We start from the raw sequence: 17,856 nt of genomic DNA, 5'->3' as shown, positions 1-17,856 counted from the left end.
AGTGGCGATTTTGGTTCAAGTGCTCATCCTTTTGCCTTTTCGCTTGGGGCCCCACCTGACCCTAGAATCGCCTCTGATAGCACGGCTGTTGGATATGGCCCTGAGTAGGCTATGGGGCTAATGACCGGACTGCCTTTATTGACTCGTCTCTGTGTGACCCTACATGTTGTTCGTGGCTGACCTCCTGACCGTTCCGTGACTCACATTGATATTCATATGCGGTTATGTCGCTAATTAATAATCGAGGGCATCGAATATAGCGGCAGGCCTCTAGTATGCTATGAATGGCCACAGAGTTGGTGGTATCGGGGCAACGCAGCTCCTCCTTTCCAAAATGCGGAATCAAAACAGCGTCGTAATTCATTTCATAGCTCTGTGGCGCATGTCTCCCATCCATGTTTGCGTCTCCTATCTAACTGTGTCAATAAGATTATGAACAAAGAGTAAAAAAAAACTTCACCAAATACGCACACGTCTGGTAAATGGGAGCTCGCACACATGAGAAAGGTCAATGCCTGTCCACGAATTATGTTTACAAAAAGCGATGGCAATTGGCTGTGATTGTATAGTGCGGCTGCCAATGGACTGGTGTGGCTGAGAGAGAGGGGAAAGTCAGGGCAGTGCACAATGGAAGTCAGTGTGCTTGAAAGAGCCTTTCACACCTGAATGGTAGAAGAAGAGATTAGCTCAGTTCTTTGCTTTTACGTAACCAGCACTTTTAAAAGTGTGTTGAAGACAAACCTATATATGTGTAGATGGAGTAATTATGGCTGAAGCTGGCTTCATTTTTAAACATTTGAAAAGTTTGAGTAACCGGTCTAAACTTAACCACCTAATGCATATTCACATTATAGTCAATCAGTTAAGAGATAAACATGTAGAGAGCTTGATTGTATGGAAGACAGGTTGCAAAATGCATGTTGACTCTAAAGTGACATTATGTAAACAGAAGATAGGGGTGCAACAGTAGGTTGATTTCTTCTTTACTTTGCATGACTGTGCATTCACAATGTTTGAAGTTGTTTATATAGACTAGAGGCTTAAAGGATTGCTGATCTTTTGTGAACATGTCAGCATGTATCCCTGCTCGACAAGGAAACCAACCCAAACTTGCATAGTGTCTTTTTAAAAGGGCTTTGTGTAGGATGGTGGCCAGTGTTGGTATTGCAAACTATGCTCTTCATTGAAACTTTGCTGCCTACTGCCAAATTTCATCTTTTAATGAATTTGAACTTAATAATAAAGTATTTACTTGTATGACCAAAGTATAGTAAGTTTTGCAGCTAAACATGTCTATTTCTGGAAATTCTAAGTGGCAGACATGGAGAAGATCCGCCTTTTCATGTATGAAAAGTGCAATAATGATTACTTATAATTTGATGGTGGTAAATATTTGTGAAAAGGTAACATTTGTGAGTGGGCAGCATGAATTCTGGAAAGAAACTGCTAAAAATATTACACGGGGCACCTTTCAGGCCTTTATCTCATTGCTGCTTTCTAGTGGTCTCTATCCACAGGCCAGGCTGCATAGTATCCTACAGACCACCGATACCAAACAGGGAAAACATATCTCCTTCAAACAGAGATAAACATATATATCCATATGGAATGTACCTTTTCTTTGTTTTCTTTATGACGCCATTCAAACAGTCTGGACTGGAGGCCGATGGGTATTATGTGCTGCCCTTTGCAAAGACATACTTTCACACTTTAATCAAAGTAGAGGTCTTTAAACAGATACTCCTGTTTGCAACATAACAGATCTATCGGACACGATCGTCAACTTTCTTTCAGACACAGAACCACAATCATTCACAGCAATCCATGTAATTAAAAAGCCTTAAAAATAGTATTTAGTTCTTCTGTTTTATAACAATCCGAGGTTTAAAACACACTTTTAGAAAACCATACAATATCTGACAGGTATCATTGTCCATATTTAGACTGCGAAATTGTTATATTCCTTATAAAACAAAGGAAAAATGTCTTCCACATTACATAATGCGACAGGATATGATTTTACTATGAATGCCACTGTAAAACCACATCAAATTCTGGGCGTTGTTGTTCATTTCTTCCATTTTAAACTTCAAGGGACAAGAGCAGCTGAATGGACTACCTGGAGAAGTCCTTAAGACAAGCAGTCCTCTTTGTTCGCGTGCCCTCTGTGTATAGCAGACAGACGAAACAGAGACTCATTCTTTCTTTGTTTTTCTAGGTCCAGTGAGTGTCTTGAGTGCCTCTGTCTGTCTGAAGGTCCATTGAATGCCTCCGTCTGAATTGTCCATCTGTAGGTCCATTGAGTGTGAATGTGAGCATGTGTGTGACACATTTTACAGTTTGAATTTGGCCTCTCCGGGTGTGTGTGTGTCATGTTTTACAGTGTGTGTGTGTGTGTGTGTGTGTCACGTGACACGTTTTACAGTTTGAGTTTGGCCTCTCTGGCCTCCATGGCCTTGGTGGCGACCTCTGCCCTCTCGGTCAGCAGCTTGGCCTGCTCGGCGTTCTCCAAAGACTGGGCGTTCTTCAGCAGGAAGTGGCTGATGAACAGCTTCAAACCTTCACGAAGCATTCCAAGCTTGGGAACGCCGGAGATCCTGGACAGAGAGAGAGAGAGAGAGAGAGAGAGAGAGAGAGGTTGAAAATAAGTGGGAAATTTGTAGTGACTAAGTGAGAGACAGGTCTGCACACTGGGTGTAAGCTCCAAAAACTTTATTTAACAAACGGGAAATAATGGACAAGGCCCGACGGCGCAGATAGAATTAACGGCTGGCTCTTGGCTTGACAACTAAATGCGATAGAATTAACGACGGGGTCTTGGCCATAGCAACCTCGAGTTTAGAATTAGTAACGGCAGTTCGCCAGAAAGTTAGGAAAAGAAACAACTTAGACGCACGCATGCCCGCATGACATCGTAGGTGAGTCAAAGACGTGCAAAATGGCATTGTCATTCAGTGTAACGGATACCTTCTGCTGATTGTAACTGTAAAAACCATGACTCTTTTTATTTTATTTTTTTCCAGTGAATTCATCCTCTGCTGTCATCCATTCACTTGAAACAATTTAAAAATCACGTTTTTTTACCGTTATAGTCAGCAGAAGGTCTCCGTTACACAGAATGACAATGTCATTTTGCACGTCTTTGACCCAGGTTCTCTCAGGGAATAATGGACACCTGCTCAGCCAATCAGAAGACGTTCCGTCTGCTCAACGGGTGATAATTTAAAATGTCAACCCATGTTTAACAATAAATCGCAAAAATCTGTATTGTAAATCTTTAGGGCGTGTTAGCATATACAAATCAAAAAGTGAAAGAAGGAAACAAAATCAGAAAACGAGCAAATGTACAATACCTTCCAAATATGTTGATCAGGTCCTCTGGTTCGGTTTCCTTTAGGAGTTTAGTGAGAACCTGGCGTAGGAACTTCACTTTGGGCTTGTCCAGTTCCCCAAACTCAATGGCCTGTAAAAAACAGTGAAATTGCAATTGCAATTTCGTAGTAGTTTACTTGTGCAAACACACACACACATACACACACACACACACACACACACACACACACACACACACACACACGCACACACACAGAGTTGTTTAAATGCTGTGAGTGGAGGCTACTCACCTTGAGAATGGCGATGGAGAGGCTCTTCTTCTGCAGCAGGCGAGAGACCAGCTGCACCAGGTTGCTAAAGGTGCTGTTGGAGAGGTTAGCCAGCTCCTTGAACTTATCCCACAGCGTGAACTGGAACGTCATCTGCATACAAGCACACAGACAAGTTTGTTTTTATTAGTACAACTCAACAACTCTTATTAAAGTTCCATGTTACGCGATAATGCCCTTTCCCAATCATGTCATTTTCTATGAATATTAAACACCTAAGGACTCCTTGGCAGAAGAGGCACTTAAGTCTTAATCCTGGTTAAATAAAGGTATTAAAAAATATTCTTTACATATTGTTATTTCTCATGTGTATCATGTAAATGGTTGTCCATTCTTGATATTCATGCACCCTTACATTATCAAATCAAACAGAGATACATCATTGTTACGGGCAGTCATGGGTAAGCGCTTAGGGCTTCAGACTTGTAGCCCAAAGGTTACCAGTTCGACTCCCAACCTGCCAGGTTGATGGGGGGAGTAATTAACCAGTGCTCTCCCCCATCCTCCTCCATGACTGAGGTACCTTGAGCATGGTACCATCCCGCCGCACTGCTCCCTTGGGGCGCCATTGGGGGCTGCCCCCTTGCACGGGTGAGGCATAAATGCAATATCATTGTGTGCAGTGTGCAGTGAACACTTGTGTGCTGTGGAGTGCTGTGTCACAATGACAATGGGAGTTGGAGTTGGGAATTTTTTCATTTCTCCCCCATCTCTACAGCATGACAAAAATCTACAACTGTTGGTGACGTAATATCACTTCCCAAGCCTGGCGAGGAGATCCTGAAGACTTTAATTCATTTGTATTCATTGGAGAAAAAAAAGTCTATTGAATACATGAACTCAACTCTTTGTCTTCTTACACTTCCAACTCACAAAGGGCCTTGCAGTGCCCGCCGCACTATCAGCAGATTACCTGTAACGGCTACATCACCTTATCTGAATTAACACCTGGGAGATAAACCAGTGCCAGAAGACACAAGGATAATCTGTAATAGGCGTCATTAAGCGGAAAAACTGTTTTACAACCGGAAACACCTTCATCCTATTCGGGCCGGGAAAAGCAAACTTCCCCGACTTCCAGCGGTAAGACAGACAAGGGGGCCCTTCAGAAGAGCTATGGTGGGGGACAATGCTTATCAGATATCTGGGTGGAGGTGGGGAGGGGAACAAGGTCACAGGGGTGGTGGTGGTAGTGGCCTTTGTTGGGACGGTGTGAAGAGCACACAGATTTAAGAGAGAGGCAGAGAGAGAGAGAGAGAGAGAGAGAGAGAGAGAGAGAGAGAGAGAGAGAGAGAGAGAGAGAGAGAGAGAGAGAGAGAGAGAGAGACTCACACCTTTGCAGTGGGGGAAGACTTTTCCTGGTTTGAGTTCAGGAAAAACCTTATATCTGTGACGATTCATCAGGTAGTAATTACATGTTTTGTCAAATTGAGTTTAGACTTGGAATTGACTTAAAGATGTCCTCTCATCGTTATTTCATTAATACGGCTGTGTTCCCCATTGTTATTGAATGCGTTACGCGTTGGTCCCGTTTAAAAAAAACAAAAACGTTCTGGTTGCTTTGTTTCAAGCCGTTTTTGCAAGCCAGCAAGGTGGCTTGTGGACAAACGAGAGGGTTTTCTGGGTTTCTCGTGGATATCCGTCTCTGATTGGCTCCCTCCTCCTGCTCTGCAGAGAGATTCTAAAGGTTATGGTACCGGGTGGTACTGTACTATAGGGGTGCCAACGGAGGCGTGCAGGATCCATTCAGGGCTGTGCTTTCTCTACAGCGACCCCTAGGCGAACTGCAGGCATATGGGTCGACTAGAGTGGGGAGGCTGTATGTAAACTGGCTGTGTGCTCTGTGTGTATCTGAGAGTAGCAACCAGCTGATAGCTAGGCTAAGCTAGGTTTTGGGCCACCAGGTTTTTAGAAAAATGGGTCGACATAAACCCATGTGGGCAACGCCTTCTTTCGATGTGACGCAACACAGACAGGCTTTCGTGATTCGCTCGTGACTCTGCATTGTTTATGTCAGGGGCAGGGCTATTCAATTGCCGGCCTGCGGGCCAGATGCGGCCCAGATCTGGTGGCCAGTCACAACAGTGAAACGGCATTGGGGAGTCTCCAGGCTAAATTAACATTTTAAACCCGCGCGAAAACCAGTTGGTTTGTCTCCCTCTCTAACTCCCAAATAGTTTTGCAATCTCAATATGCCAGTTTGGGGACTTAAACCAACAAATATTTTTAGATTAGGCTATTTGTCGTCGGACGAGTAGCCTACAGGGTGCCATTGCGCAACACGCAATGCGCGGCAGTGCACACGCATCTCAGCATGCCAATGCTGCATTGTGAGAGGTGCCTGCGTCTGAGATGTGTTTGAAATAGGCCTAAGTTGAAAAACAATCTCCCACCTGCAGTAATGAGACTGAGGTAGCAGTAGGTCTGTGCTTGTTATGGAACAGTTGCTGACTGAAAAACTGAACTACTTGTGCGGCGTCTTACAATGGAGATAGCCCACAGTTTGACAACACAGTTCATACAACACGGAGGCAAGGCTGCATCAAGCAGTTATGTTCTTAAAATGAATGAAATCTACGTAGTCCGACAAAAGACGTCAATGCTGATGAACATTGCACAATACGTGTGTGCATTTGAAATGCCAAGTAGTCTAAATTTCCGTATAGCCACGTGAAGGAAAGATGTGACCGTCAAGTAGGGGGAGAGTGCAGACGAGACAGCGGGCATAACGCAGTCTAGTGGGGGAAATGATCAGAGGTGCCGACTGAACGATTGAGCTACTGTATGCGGCGTCTTACAACGGAGGTACAGTTTGACAACACAGTTCATGCAACACGGAGGCAAGGCAGCATCTAGCCGTTATCTTCTCAAAATAAATGCAATCTACGAAGTCCGACAAAACAACACGTCAATGCTGATGAACATTGTACAAGACGTGTGTGCATTTGAATTGTGCACCAAGCCTAAATGTCTGTATCCACGTGAAAGAAAAAAGTGTGACCGTCAAGTAGGGAGGGGAGTGCAGACGAGACAGCGGGCATAAGTCAACTCTCAGTCTAGAGGCGGGGGATATCAGAGGCGCATCAGAACGCAGCTTCTTCGACTTGACAACTCAGTTCAAAGCGCCTAACAACATGCGTCTGGCAGCGTGCATGGCTACAGAAATACAGTTGGTCACTCATGCACGTAATGTTCGTTCCAATTCAGGATGCGGTCACTAATTTATGATTTCAAGATGGCTTGCAGTTTTGTATAGGCTACAACTGCAAACGTCCCCTGTTATCCATTTGTTTCCGTGATTTTTTCTGGTGGTGATTTACAGTAACAATTAGTTTTCAATATTCACTAAAGAGGCCACAGATATCTGTTGTATAGTTTGTGAGGTCAGATAACATTAGTCATTGAACTGTGCAATTAATTAATTGTGCAATTAATTCATTGAACAATACTGCAATATTGTGTGTCCAAATACTCCAATACAGAACATTGTGCTAATTGTATTGCACAGTGTATTTTTTTTAAACTATTATTATGACCTTTATTTAACCAGGAAGATCCCAGTGAGGTATAAATCCAGGGAGTGTATGATAGTCCGTCCTGCAGATTATTGGAGTAATGCTGTAGCAAAACAGCAGTTTTGATATTGCATGGACAGCAAATGATTCTCTTTTGTTGTGAATCTCTGGCCTGCCTTGTAGGATACATTGAACATTCGATGTTAAGATTAAAGCTAGCTTTTATTGTTTGAAAAGTTTTATTACCACCTAGGCCTGTGACGGCCGCGGACATGTGCGGCCACCTTGACTTCATGGTTTCAAAATGTGGCCCACTTAAAAAACTAATTGCCCTGGTTTATGTCAATTGGGAAACACAGCCAGGCGAGGTGACACACCACTATGAAGCCTTGAATGTGAGTTTGCGGTGACCATCCGATTTTGAAAAAGGAGCAGGTAAAACTTTTTTTTATCGGAAGTTGGCCTTTAAAACACATCAGATAAACACATCACTGCTATAAACATGTTAAACAATGGCTTTTCCCCTCAGTGTAAAGGTAGTTTCCCTTAGTTTCTATGTCCACACAACTATGCTTTCCCATAGACTAGGCCGGAATTGCCACAGGGACTAATATTTTGTAGTTGTTGTAATGCTTCTGTTTCAGTGTTTAAAACAAAATTACTGATCTTTGAATAGAAGCAGTCCATGACTGAGGTGCAGTAGGAGTGACCGATTAGATCACCTTGTCTAAGACGTGATGGATAAAAGTGTCTGCAAAATGCAAGGTAATGTAATGTAATGTAATGTAATGTAATGTAACCGAGCCTCTGACAACACACCTGAAAGCGTCGATCGTGAGAGCAGAACTTGTCTGCCAGGACGGCGTAGAAGGCGTTGAAGGCCTTCTCCTGAAGACAGCAGTCGACGAGGACATGGACAATCTCCCGCTCCTGCTGGTCTTTCAAGCCCAGCCTGAGCAGACAACGGTGGAAAAGAAAACACTCTCCTTTGAGTCAGGGTATAGTTGAAGTATTAAAAACCCTTTATTTTACATCGGGATAAACATGCTAAAAACGCAGACCGGTTTCAGCCGTCTGGCCTTCATCAGGACGTCAAAAGTCTGTCAAGCCCTAAAACAATAGTGGTGTCAACAATGATCTATTTGGCGATGCAATCCAATGCGGGGCATGGACGGTCCAGAATCGATCCGGCAAGTTGCAGAATCGATCCGGCAATTTTTTTAAGTTTCAATTACTTCCATGGATATTTCGGGAGCAAATGAATGTTAAATTAAATAAAAGCACTTCAAAACATTGCAAGACTGATACAGACTGATACAGACTGATACAGACGGACACAGAAAACAGCCAATAAATTGTTGCTCAGTATCTGACTACTTGTATTGCCTCATCATGACTGATTAAACATTTGCTTTGCTTTCAGTATAAATGTAATGCATTGCAATGCATTGTAGAATTGAATCGGATCGGATCGGATGGCATAGAATCGAATCGAAACGCTACCTCCCGAAACGTGATCAGATCGTGAGGGCAGTGCCAATGCACAACACTATAAAATAACCAGATGCACCCCTTCAACCTGGGGAAAAGACTATAGAGCGCTCGCTATTCTTTCCTTTTGCAATAGAAAACACTTCACTCTGAAGTTTCCGTGTATTTTGTTTTTGAGGAATCTCCATAAACACTTGACTATTACTGCCACCTTGTGACACAGTTTCTCACTTCACAAACCATTTGCCAACAGCATGTGCACTTAAAGTTTCTACAGAAAAAATAGCAAAAAAAAGTGGATTGATTTACAATGGCATTATAATGAATAGTTAAAATGAAGTCATTAGTTATAATGAAGTTTAAATAAATACATTTAAGGTAAAAAAAAACATTGTCCAGAGGAAAATTGACTTGTGAGAAAGAAAATCTGACCTCAGTAGTTTCTCAAAGGCATCCAGGTAGTCTTCACTGGTCATAATGACACAGAAGATGTTCCTCCTGATGTCTGTGTTCATCCTCTGTTTCCTTGCAAGATCCAGCACCTTAGCACTGAACTAGAAGCAGAAGAATCGCCACAAAAACATTTTAAAACACATATCAGTATGTTTTTTTGTATCTTTTTTTAAAAATCTTATATGTCAAGTGCCATTTATGTGGTTAATCGACGTCTAACAGGGTCAAAGCGAGCACTTCTGAATTCATCTTACTGATCTACATGATCTGTGACCACATTTGGTAAGTTTGGAGGAGCTTCTCAGCGCCTCCGTCATGCAGGCAACACTTAATAGACAATTATAAGACTAATATTAAACTAGACATCTATTTTTGATATCTGTAGCTTACAGCAAGCATGTCTCTCCCCCTTCCTCTGATCCACTTTATCTAAATGACAGACATGGTGAGATGCCAGCTACTGAATACAATGTCAATACAGTTATCATTATGATATTGGAAACACAATACTGCCCTACAAAGGCAAATTGCAATAACTTCATATTGTCATATTGACAAAGCCTTATGGCCAGTCCAAACGTGCCCCCGTTTTAGAGATATTGCCATGTCAAATTTGCAGTATGAGAACATTATCAGTAGGGCTGGGTAAAATAATCGATTCAATCGATAATCGATCAATATCATTTAAAATTCACATAATCGATTCACAGGGCACAAAATCGATTTTTTTGCTCTTTTTCTTTTTGTTCTTTTTGTGTCATTTAGGTCTATGGAAAATACCCAGTAGGTATTAGTCAATTAGGCCTAGGCCTACTTATTACAAATTAGCAATCTGTTAACACTGTCAAGCCACAGCCCTTTGACATTTTTATATAAAAATAGGCAACAGCATCTTTTGGGGGAAATCCTTGCACCAAAAAGGGAACGGATTGAATCGATTCGGAGTGAATCGAATTGAATTGAATCGAATCGTGATTAATCGATTCAAAACCCTCAGAATCGAAATCGAATCGATACAGGAACATAGCTGCAATACCCAGCCCTAATTATCAGTATGTTTGTCCTCTTTATTCACACTGTGTGTGTGTGTGTGTGTGTGTGTGTGTGTATTGTACATGTATTGTATCAGTATGTTGTTTTTTCTACTGCCATGTGTTTGTGGCTGTGGTTGTCTTGTATTGTGAGTGAATGCATCAGCGAAAATACGTAACTTCTTGTCTCTTAGTTTTTACTGCACCGTGTGTGTGTGTGTGTGTGTGTGTGTGTGTGTGTGTGTGTGTGTGTGTGTGTGTGTGTGTGTGTGTGTGTGTGTGTGTGTGTGTGTGTGTGTGTGTGTGTGTGTGTGTGTGTGATTTTTGTCAATGGCTTATATGTATGTTTAGTTTAACTGAACATGGGAGACTGGTCAAATGCAATATCAAACTTCTGTGCTAACCCTGTTACATAGATTTCTATAAAGACAATAAAGTACACTTGACTTGACTTGACTTATCCAACCTAACACCAGAACTTTGAGGGCATTATTCTTCGTTTCAATGTTGGCTTTGGGCAGAATAGCCTTCTGTGTCACAATGAAATGGAAAAAAACATGCACTCACTCAGTGCTTTAACAGCCAGAACCTATACAGCAATGAAGCTTTGTGGGGTTTTTTAACTAATATTTCCATCATATCACCATTTTACTCATTAAAAACTCAAAACAAAAACTGTATTTTATCAAGCACAATGATACATGAATGATACATCGGGTTAGAGGGTTGGAAATCGTAGGTTATGTATTATGCATAACGCAAAGATGTTGAGTAGCCACATACGAAGGAAGGGACTGAAAAATACCACAGAGGTATGGATAGATAGATGCATAATGCATAGTATATATGCATTATGCATGGAGACAGCCATGGGTGCAGCTTGGGAAGGAAAGGTGTTACAGATTCTTTAGGCCCAAGCGCTGACAGCGCTGACAGGGGCCCTTAAAGGGGCCCAAAATTGGAATCTTTCATGGGGCCCAAAATTTTTGGCGGTGCCCCTGGAGATAGCTGTTGACTAGCCTACCTGTCCAGCTGAGGTGGAGGTCTGTGGTGTGGCCTTGCTGCTACTGTCTCCAATCATGGGGGCGCCGCTCCAGGAGGAGCCCACTATCCACCAGCGGCCCACCTGCTCTGCTTCCAGAAGATTCTCCAGGGACACCCGCAGCTTCACGTCACTGCCTGAAGCCGTGCGATGGATCTGCAGACAAGAAATGGACACAAATGAAGTCAAAAATATCATCAGTCATCATCACAAAATGTTAAGTCAATAATATATAATGTGGTTAATGACAATATGATAATGCTGCAATATTGTTATTTATAGTTACTGCAAAATCCAATAGGTCCAATTATATATTTTTTCATTAAGTTGTCCAGTTATAACTATAAATGAAAAAAATACAGGTACACCTTTGTTTTGGAAAAACATAATTTATCCAAGACAGGAGAAGAAAAAAATACCATAAAGAACAAGCACAAGAGCAGGACACAACACAAACTGACAGACTCATGTGAACAATCCTAATGGTATTGCCCAGCAGCTAACTGTCAGTGATGATGTGAATGGAATGGGAAAGCATTTAAACAATCACATCAACCTTTGAAACTGTACTTTTTATCGGCTACTTGCAAGGTGAATCTATTAAGGAGTCATTAAACTGGGTGATTGGCAGCATTATTGTAGCTTTGAAAAGCTAATGGCGGTCCTTGCCTTGCATTAGGAATGGCAGTGTTGAAGTAGAGAAACACTGCCCCCTAATGTCCAAAAAGTTGATATTACAGCAATGTGCTTTCAGAAGACAGAGACGACAGTTTACCACCAGCCATTGACAGCCCCTAAATGTCTGGAATTGAAATGTCTGGGGCCTCATTTATCATTGGGTGGTAAAATGTATTCTAAATTTTGTCTTACGAGTGAAATTTAGAATGTTCGCAAGTACAGAAAAATCGGGATTTATCAAACGTGCGTTGGCTGCTCCTACGCACACGTCTGCATGATAAATCACACACCTTCCAACTCACTGTGCACGCGCGCATTCTGGGTAATTTGCATCCCGAAACGCCTCCAAATAACCATATATGGTATTAAAATATATTCAAATGCAATGTTCATTCGAAGGCGCGCAACCCTGTTTGGACACACATAAACACACGCGGACAACACGCGCCAGTCGAAGCGCTGGCGGGAAGTGCGGATATAGAAACATTTCCGCGGCAGAAGTGGAGGTGCTTTCGACAGGAGGAGGACAGTGTTTCAAAATAAGTAAAAGGACGAAAGCGCTGTAAAATAGCACACTGTCATACTCCATTGTCATTCAAAGCAAACCGTTCCTTGCATGGTCAATATTATTTGCAATTTCGTGTTTCTTCCACTCGCACGCATGGTCTGAGGTGTGCGTAGATTTAGGCACATTTCTATGTTCAAGTACATGTTCATAAATCCCACACTTTGCTCAGGAATGATCGCACGCATGCTTTACGCACAGATCTGTGCCTAAGAACGCTTGATAAATGAGGCCCCTGGAATTTTGTCCATTTCCAGCAACTTATAAATGATACAAGATGCATGCAAGTTATAACGACAATTATCGTGTGGACAGTAAAAGCCAAGGTTTTATTTACCAGAGTCCTTTGCAGTTTCCTGAGTTTCTCCACGGGTTCTGGGTCATAGCCCGGAATCTTCCGCATGTCATTGTTCTTCAGGGCCATCATAGTCTCCAGCATGAAGCGCACCTGCATAATACACACACTTATAAAATGTCATGTGCCAACCCTCCAAAAACCGGAGCAGTTTTCAAATGACAGACCATGTGAAATAGTGGTGTATGGAGTTGCATGCATGGGACTGTGAAAATAAACGGGACAGAACACCACAAGATAACTTGGCATATGTTTTTTCATCTTCAAACATTTATGTTGTTCACAGCCATAGTGAAATGGGGTAGTAGTGTAATTTTTTTCTGATCTTTCAAGATGATGATGAATGCATAAAACTCACAACCGGTCCACAATCAACCAGAGTCCTTACCCGGGTCTGATCTTTGAACTTGGCCCCGGCGTCGCTGGCCTTGCGCTGGGCCTCTGTGATGAGCTCCTTGAGGGCCAGGGGATCGTCCTTCCTCAGGGCGAATCCCACCGTCTTCAGCAGGAACAGCGCCAGCTCGATGTCCTTCTCCGAGAAGGCTCCCAGCAGCCTCTTGAGGATGTCGAAGATGAGGAGAGAGTGCACCACCTGGAAGTTGTAGAGGTGGGCCACCATGGCGACCAGGTTATCACACTCCTTACCCTCCCGCGGCTGCTGACGGTACAGTTCGTCAAACTTGCGCACCACCGTCTCCAGAAACTGGGCCCCTACCTGTTATAGGAAACAAATCCATGTATGCTATTTAATTGTTTTCTACTGTTCCTTCCTACATGCATTCACATTGTTATATACAAAATTTCAATAAATTAATAGCACTAAAAATATGATGTTAGCCGGGCGTTGATACAGAGCAAACAACAACACTGTATAAAACTATGTAATACAACTATACTATCAGGGCATAATTCTGAGATCACACTATATGCTTTCTTAACCCAACAACTTTGCATATAATGTGACAAGCGAGACAATGAAAGGCATGCTGGGACAGCACTCACCTCCAGGCCCACAGTGTAATGCAGCACACTGACCAGGAGAATATGCTCCATCAGAAGCCTGTTGGAGATAGAAGACAAACTGATGTGATTAATTCAGCACTTGAAAAAGAGACTTCTCTCCAGAGTTGTATAAAGTAGAAGTAGTCTTACAAATGTAATTACAACACATGGGATAAGATATTACATGGTTACAACATTGTAAAAGCATACTACTAGTGTTGTAATTACATCAGTAAAAGTACTTCTACTTTATATAACTCTGCGTATCTCCAGAATTACCTAGAGATATGGGGCCAATTTAAAACAGACAGTGTGCCAGCCTTGCCTCAAGCTTTTGTGTTCATGAGGGTTTGTTAGCAAATTACAGACACATGAAAACCAAAGCACACCACTGAACAAACGACAAGAATGTAGGCAATTGTTACTCACATTTGTTATAATTATCCTAAATAATGTTCATGTTATGAAACATGAGTAGACAAATTCCTTGCGTGTATGACAGTCATCTTGAGTAAAAAATTACTTCATTGACGTCAGTGTAACGGAGGCCAACTAGCCGAGTGTGGCGTGGAACGTTAGTAAACCTCCCTCCCGAAGCCTCAATACCGTGCGGTAGCATTGGGCTATCGTACCGGCCCTTTAGCTCAGCGCGCTCGTACTGTGACTCCCATTGCCAAACCGATGTAGTTGACGAGGTGGCAGGTTCGCGTCCCAAGGGGGACAAACTGTGTAGGACCACCTCCGTCACATTAGCCTCCAAAACAAAGGACAAAATACAGATAAGATCCTAAGTCACAATGTACCAAGCTGTCAGGCATGAGTGCAGGGGTGACACCCTGTACTTTCAATTAAATTACAGAGAAGGTTAGAGGAAATCTGAGGCATTCAAGGTTGCCATTTGTATACTGTTTACTTGGCCACATTACACCAATGAGCACCAAAGAAAAAAGGGGAACTCCACTTAGGAGTGACTGCAAGGCAAACAAGAGCAATCAGAGATGGCAACCTGGCTCCCTGGCCAATGCTAGATGCACATGATGTGTATTTGGTGCCACCTGCTGGCAACACAATGCAATGCGGGTGGAGAGGCGGAAACACAGACCAACAGAGAAGCAGACAGACAGACAGGGTTACATTGCAATACCTAACCTAAAATTTTTTATTTTCTTAGATGCAATTTCCTGCATTTTAACCAAATTGTGGGCTCAGTTTCAGCTCTATATGGAACAGCACTTTTGTTTCTAAATAAGGGACGATTCCATTATTTCAAGGGATCACTGTTCACTCATTGTTTCACCTTTAGGTCCACTGACAATGTCTAAATGTCTAAATAGTGTAGCCTATTCATTTATTTGTTTATTAGGGTTATGGTGGTTAAGCACTGGTGGCATTTTATCGTATAGTTTACATTTAATGTATTCAGAAAAAATACTCATTTGTTGCATATTAATGACAATATCAGCTTAGGTGCAATCCAGGCCAGGTAATAAGCTACCTAGCAACCCATACTGCACCCACCTGTCGGGCATGAGGGCGGGGGTGACACAGGCTGCCAGCAGGATGTCCGTCAGGGTGTCACTCATGTCCTTCCTGCTGCTGGTCATGTACAGCTCCTCCAGCTGGCCACTGATGGACGGCAGGTTGGCCTCGCTCAGCCTAGCAATGGACATACACACCACACACCATTAGTGGAGCACGTTACATACTGAGGCTACTGTTACTGTCTAGCACAGACACGTTTTGGCGTTTTGCTTTCCTTAGTGTGTTCTTACTTTCCAGTTATACATTATTTTGGTCAACACTCTAAAGGAAGAAGAAAAAACGGCTTTGTTGAAGCTCTCGCCAACCTTCATGTACTCTCTCAGATATAGACCCCAGATGGTTAATGGTGCCCTTGTTACTGTGGCTATTGGCACCAAAAACTGGTGTGGAAAGCTTATGCTTAAGTTTCAGGTTCAGGTTCAAAAAACAAGAGTTAGCACATGTTAATAAGCTGAAAACACTGTTAACAGAGCAGTGTAATTGGAGTGTAACTAGTGATCACTGAAAGAATGAATAGCGGATGCAAAGACTTGCAGTAATCAATACTAAGGTATGCCATATTACTTACCAAGGCTCTAAATTGACACCAGCCAACTGCTGATGAAGTTTCAATTTGGCTAGTAAAAAAGACCAATTTACCAGCCACTTTGACCCCTTAGTGAGTGCGTGTTTGGCTGGTAAGATCAACATCTACTAACAATTTTGGCTGGTGGTGAAAAAAGTTAATTTACAGTTCTGCTTAGACTTATGCCATATTACTTCTGCCACTGCCACTGATTGATGGTGCAGTCCGAGAAGTGTCATGTTGTACTGCCGCAACGCGACACTTCTCAGACTGAACTATGAATCAGTAGTTGGTGTCATAATGTACACACAGACATACCTGTTCACCAGTCCTTTCACACTCTTCTTCAGTTTCTCCAACTCAGCTTTGCGCTTGCTGTCCATTGCTCCTCGTAGTTGAGGGGGGATGTACTTCCCCGATGGCAAACTGGCCTTAACACACAAACATCCATCATGAGAACTCAATAAGTAACTGTGGGAAAGTACTCACCAAGTAAGAAAACAATACTTCCTGTTTTGACATGTTCATCTAACATTCAATATTAAGAACTTTACAAAGTAATTTGAGACAAAGTGTCAAGATGAGACTTACTGTTTTGTTGTGTTCATCAGATGTGCTCTGGTCCTCTGCACTGGGGTGGTCTCTGGTGCCTTCCTCCACAGACTCATCGGCAGCATCTTCCTCCATCGCATCACCTTCCTTGTCCTTATCCTCCTCCTCCTCTTCCTCATCCTCCTCTACAATGGTATCCATTATGTCTACCCGACTCTCCTCTTCCTCATCCTCCTCTTCAATGTAATCCATTATGTCTACCCCACCCTCCTCTTCCTCATCTCCCTCCTCCTCATCCTGCTCCTCTTCTTCCTCCTCCTCATCATCTTCTTCACTATCCCCCTCAAGGATATCGTCTAGTCCATCATCATCATCATCATCATCATCCTCCTCCGACATGTCTGATTCACTGTTCTCCAGTTTTTTCAACTTATCTTTCGCTTTGTCAGCAGTTTCTTCATCATCACTATCGTCCATACCCGCAGCTCCTGCATCCAAAACGCCTAAAATGTAGTCGAGTCCCTCTGCAGCAAAAGACTGAGGAAGAGTCTGTTTGTTTCTCCTTTTATTGAGCCCCAGAAGTTTCTCCAGTCTCTTGATTTCTTTGTCTTCGTCGACGTTGGCGTCGATTAAAGACTGCTTATTCTTTTTATTGAGCGGCAACTGATACTGTTGTCTCTCCTGAGCCATTAAGACCTTTGAGTCCACGTGTGCGTTCTCCTTCTTTTCTTTTGCCTTCTTTTTCTCCTCTTTGGGGGAGGTCGTGTTGTCTGCAGTTGCTTTTTTGGTTTCACCTGTCAGGCCCTTGCCTTGCTTCTTCCCTGCTGGCAGGGAACTGTTTTGTACTTGCTGTACTTCAGTGACAGCTGTGGAAACGGCATGCTTCATGTGATGGTCTCTCATTTTTGCCTTTTTCATTTTGCGTTTCTCTTTACGCATCTCCTTTCGGCTTTTCTTCGCGACAAAGTTAAACCTTGGATCCTGCTCGGCTGTTTCAGCACCACCAGCTTTCCGCTCAACATAACCTTGAACCGATGTTTTAAATCGTTGAAGCATGTCGTCTGATTTAAACTTACCTCCCTTCCTCTTACCTGGCCTTCCTTTGGGTTTCATGTTTACGTTAGCTATGTCAAATAGCTATCATTGAGACACGTTTCACTCCTCAATGTGCCGTGTAGTTTATGCAATGCTGTTTGTCTCCTGAATTGCAGAACAAAATTGTTTGCCGTTTCTCCCGTGAATGCCAATCAAAATACCACAATCTCTTAACTCTTTGGGAAAAGTCAACAATTTAAAGAAAGTAAAAGCAAGACATGTGAGGAACAGGAGGTCGCCATCACTGGATCACTAGTGAAGTGGCCGACGCACAGAGCTCACTGTACTTCCGGCTTTGGTGCTTTATG

The 17,856-nt window shown here is 42.7% G+C and overlaps 1 protein-coding gene across 1 annotated transcript; it reads right to left on the bottom strand.

Moving 5' to 3' along the window:
• Window positions 1-1,671: 1,671 nt before the first annotated feature.
• nom1 (nucleolar protein with MIF4G domain 1) lies at window positions 1,672-17,805 on the bottom strand. Its single transcript, XM_063207085.1, has 12 exons — window positions 16,493-17,805; window positions 16,220-16,332; window positions 15,313-15,450; window positions 13,795-13,852; window positions 13,181-13,507; window positions 12,775-12,885; window positions 11,177-11,350; window positions 9,101-9,222; window positions 7,997-8,129; window positions 3,624-3,755; window positions 3,354-3,463; window positions 1,672-2,597 (listed from the first exon to the last, which is right to left on the bottom strand). Exons 1-12 carry the CDS (start codon window positions 17,564-17,566, stop codon window positions 2,420-2,422), a joined length of 2,670 nt encoding a protein of 889 aa, XP_063063155.1. The 5' UTR covers window positions 17,567-17,805; the 3' UTR covers window positions 1,672-2,419.
• Between the last annotated feature and the right edge of the window lie 51 nt (window positions 17,806-17,856).

The sequence above is a fragment of the Engraulis encrasicolus genome, chromosome 9 (genome assembly GCF_034702125.1).
Source record: "Engraulis encrasicolus isolate BLACKSEA-1 chromosome 9, IST_EnEncr_1.0, whole genome shotgun sequence".
Taxonomy (NCBI): domain Eukaryota; kingdom Metazoa; phylum Chordata; class Actinopteri; order Clupeiformes; family Engraulidae; genus Engraulis; species Engraulis encrasicolus.
The sequence above is the reverse complement of the archived record's forward strand: the minus strand, read 5'-3'. Positions and strand labels throughout refer to the sequence as shown.

What these genes read in the sequence shown, in the direction of transcription:
- nom1 (XM_063207085.1), bottom strand. Translation starts at nt 17,566, where the DNA reads ATGAAACCCAAAGGAAGGCCAGGTAAGAGGAAGGGAGGTAAGTTTAAA. An exon ending in GGAAACTGCAAAGGACTCTG is followed by an intron (nt 11,351 to 12,774) that starts GTAAATAAAACC and finishes TCTTGTCTGCAG; the next exon opens with ATCCATCGCACGGCTTCAGG. An exon ending in CTGATCAACATATTTGGAAG is followed by an intron (nt 2,598 to 3,353) that starts GTATTGTACATT and finishes CTCTCTGTCCAG; the next exon opens with GATCTCCGGCGTTCCCAAGC.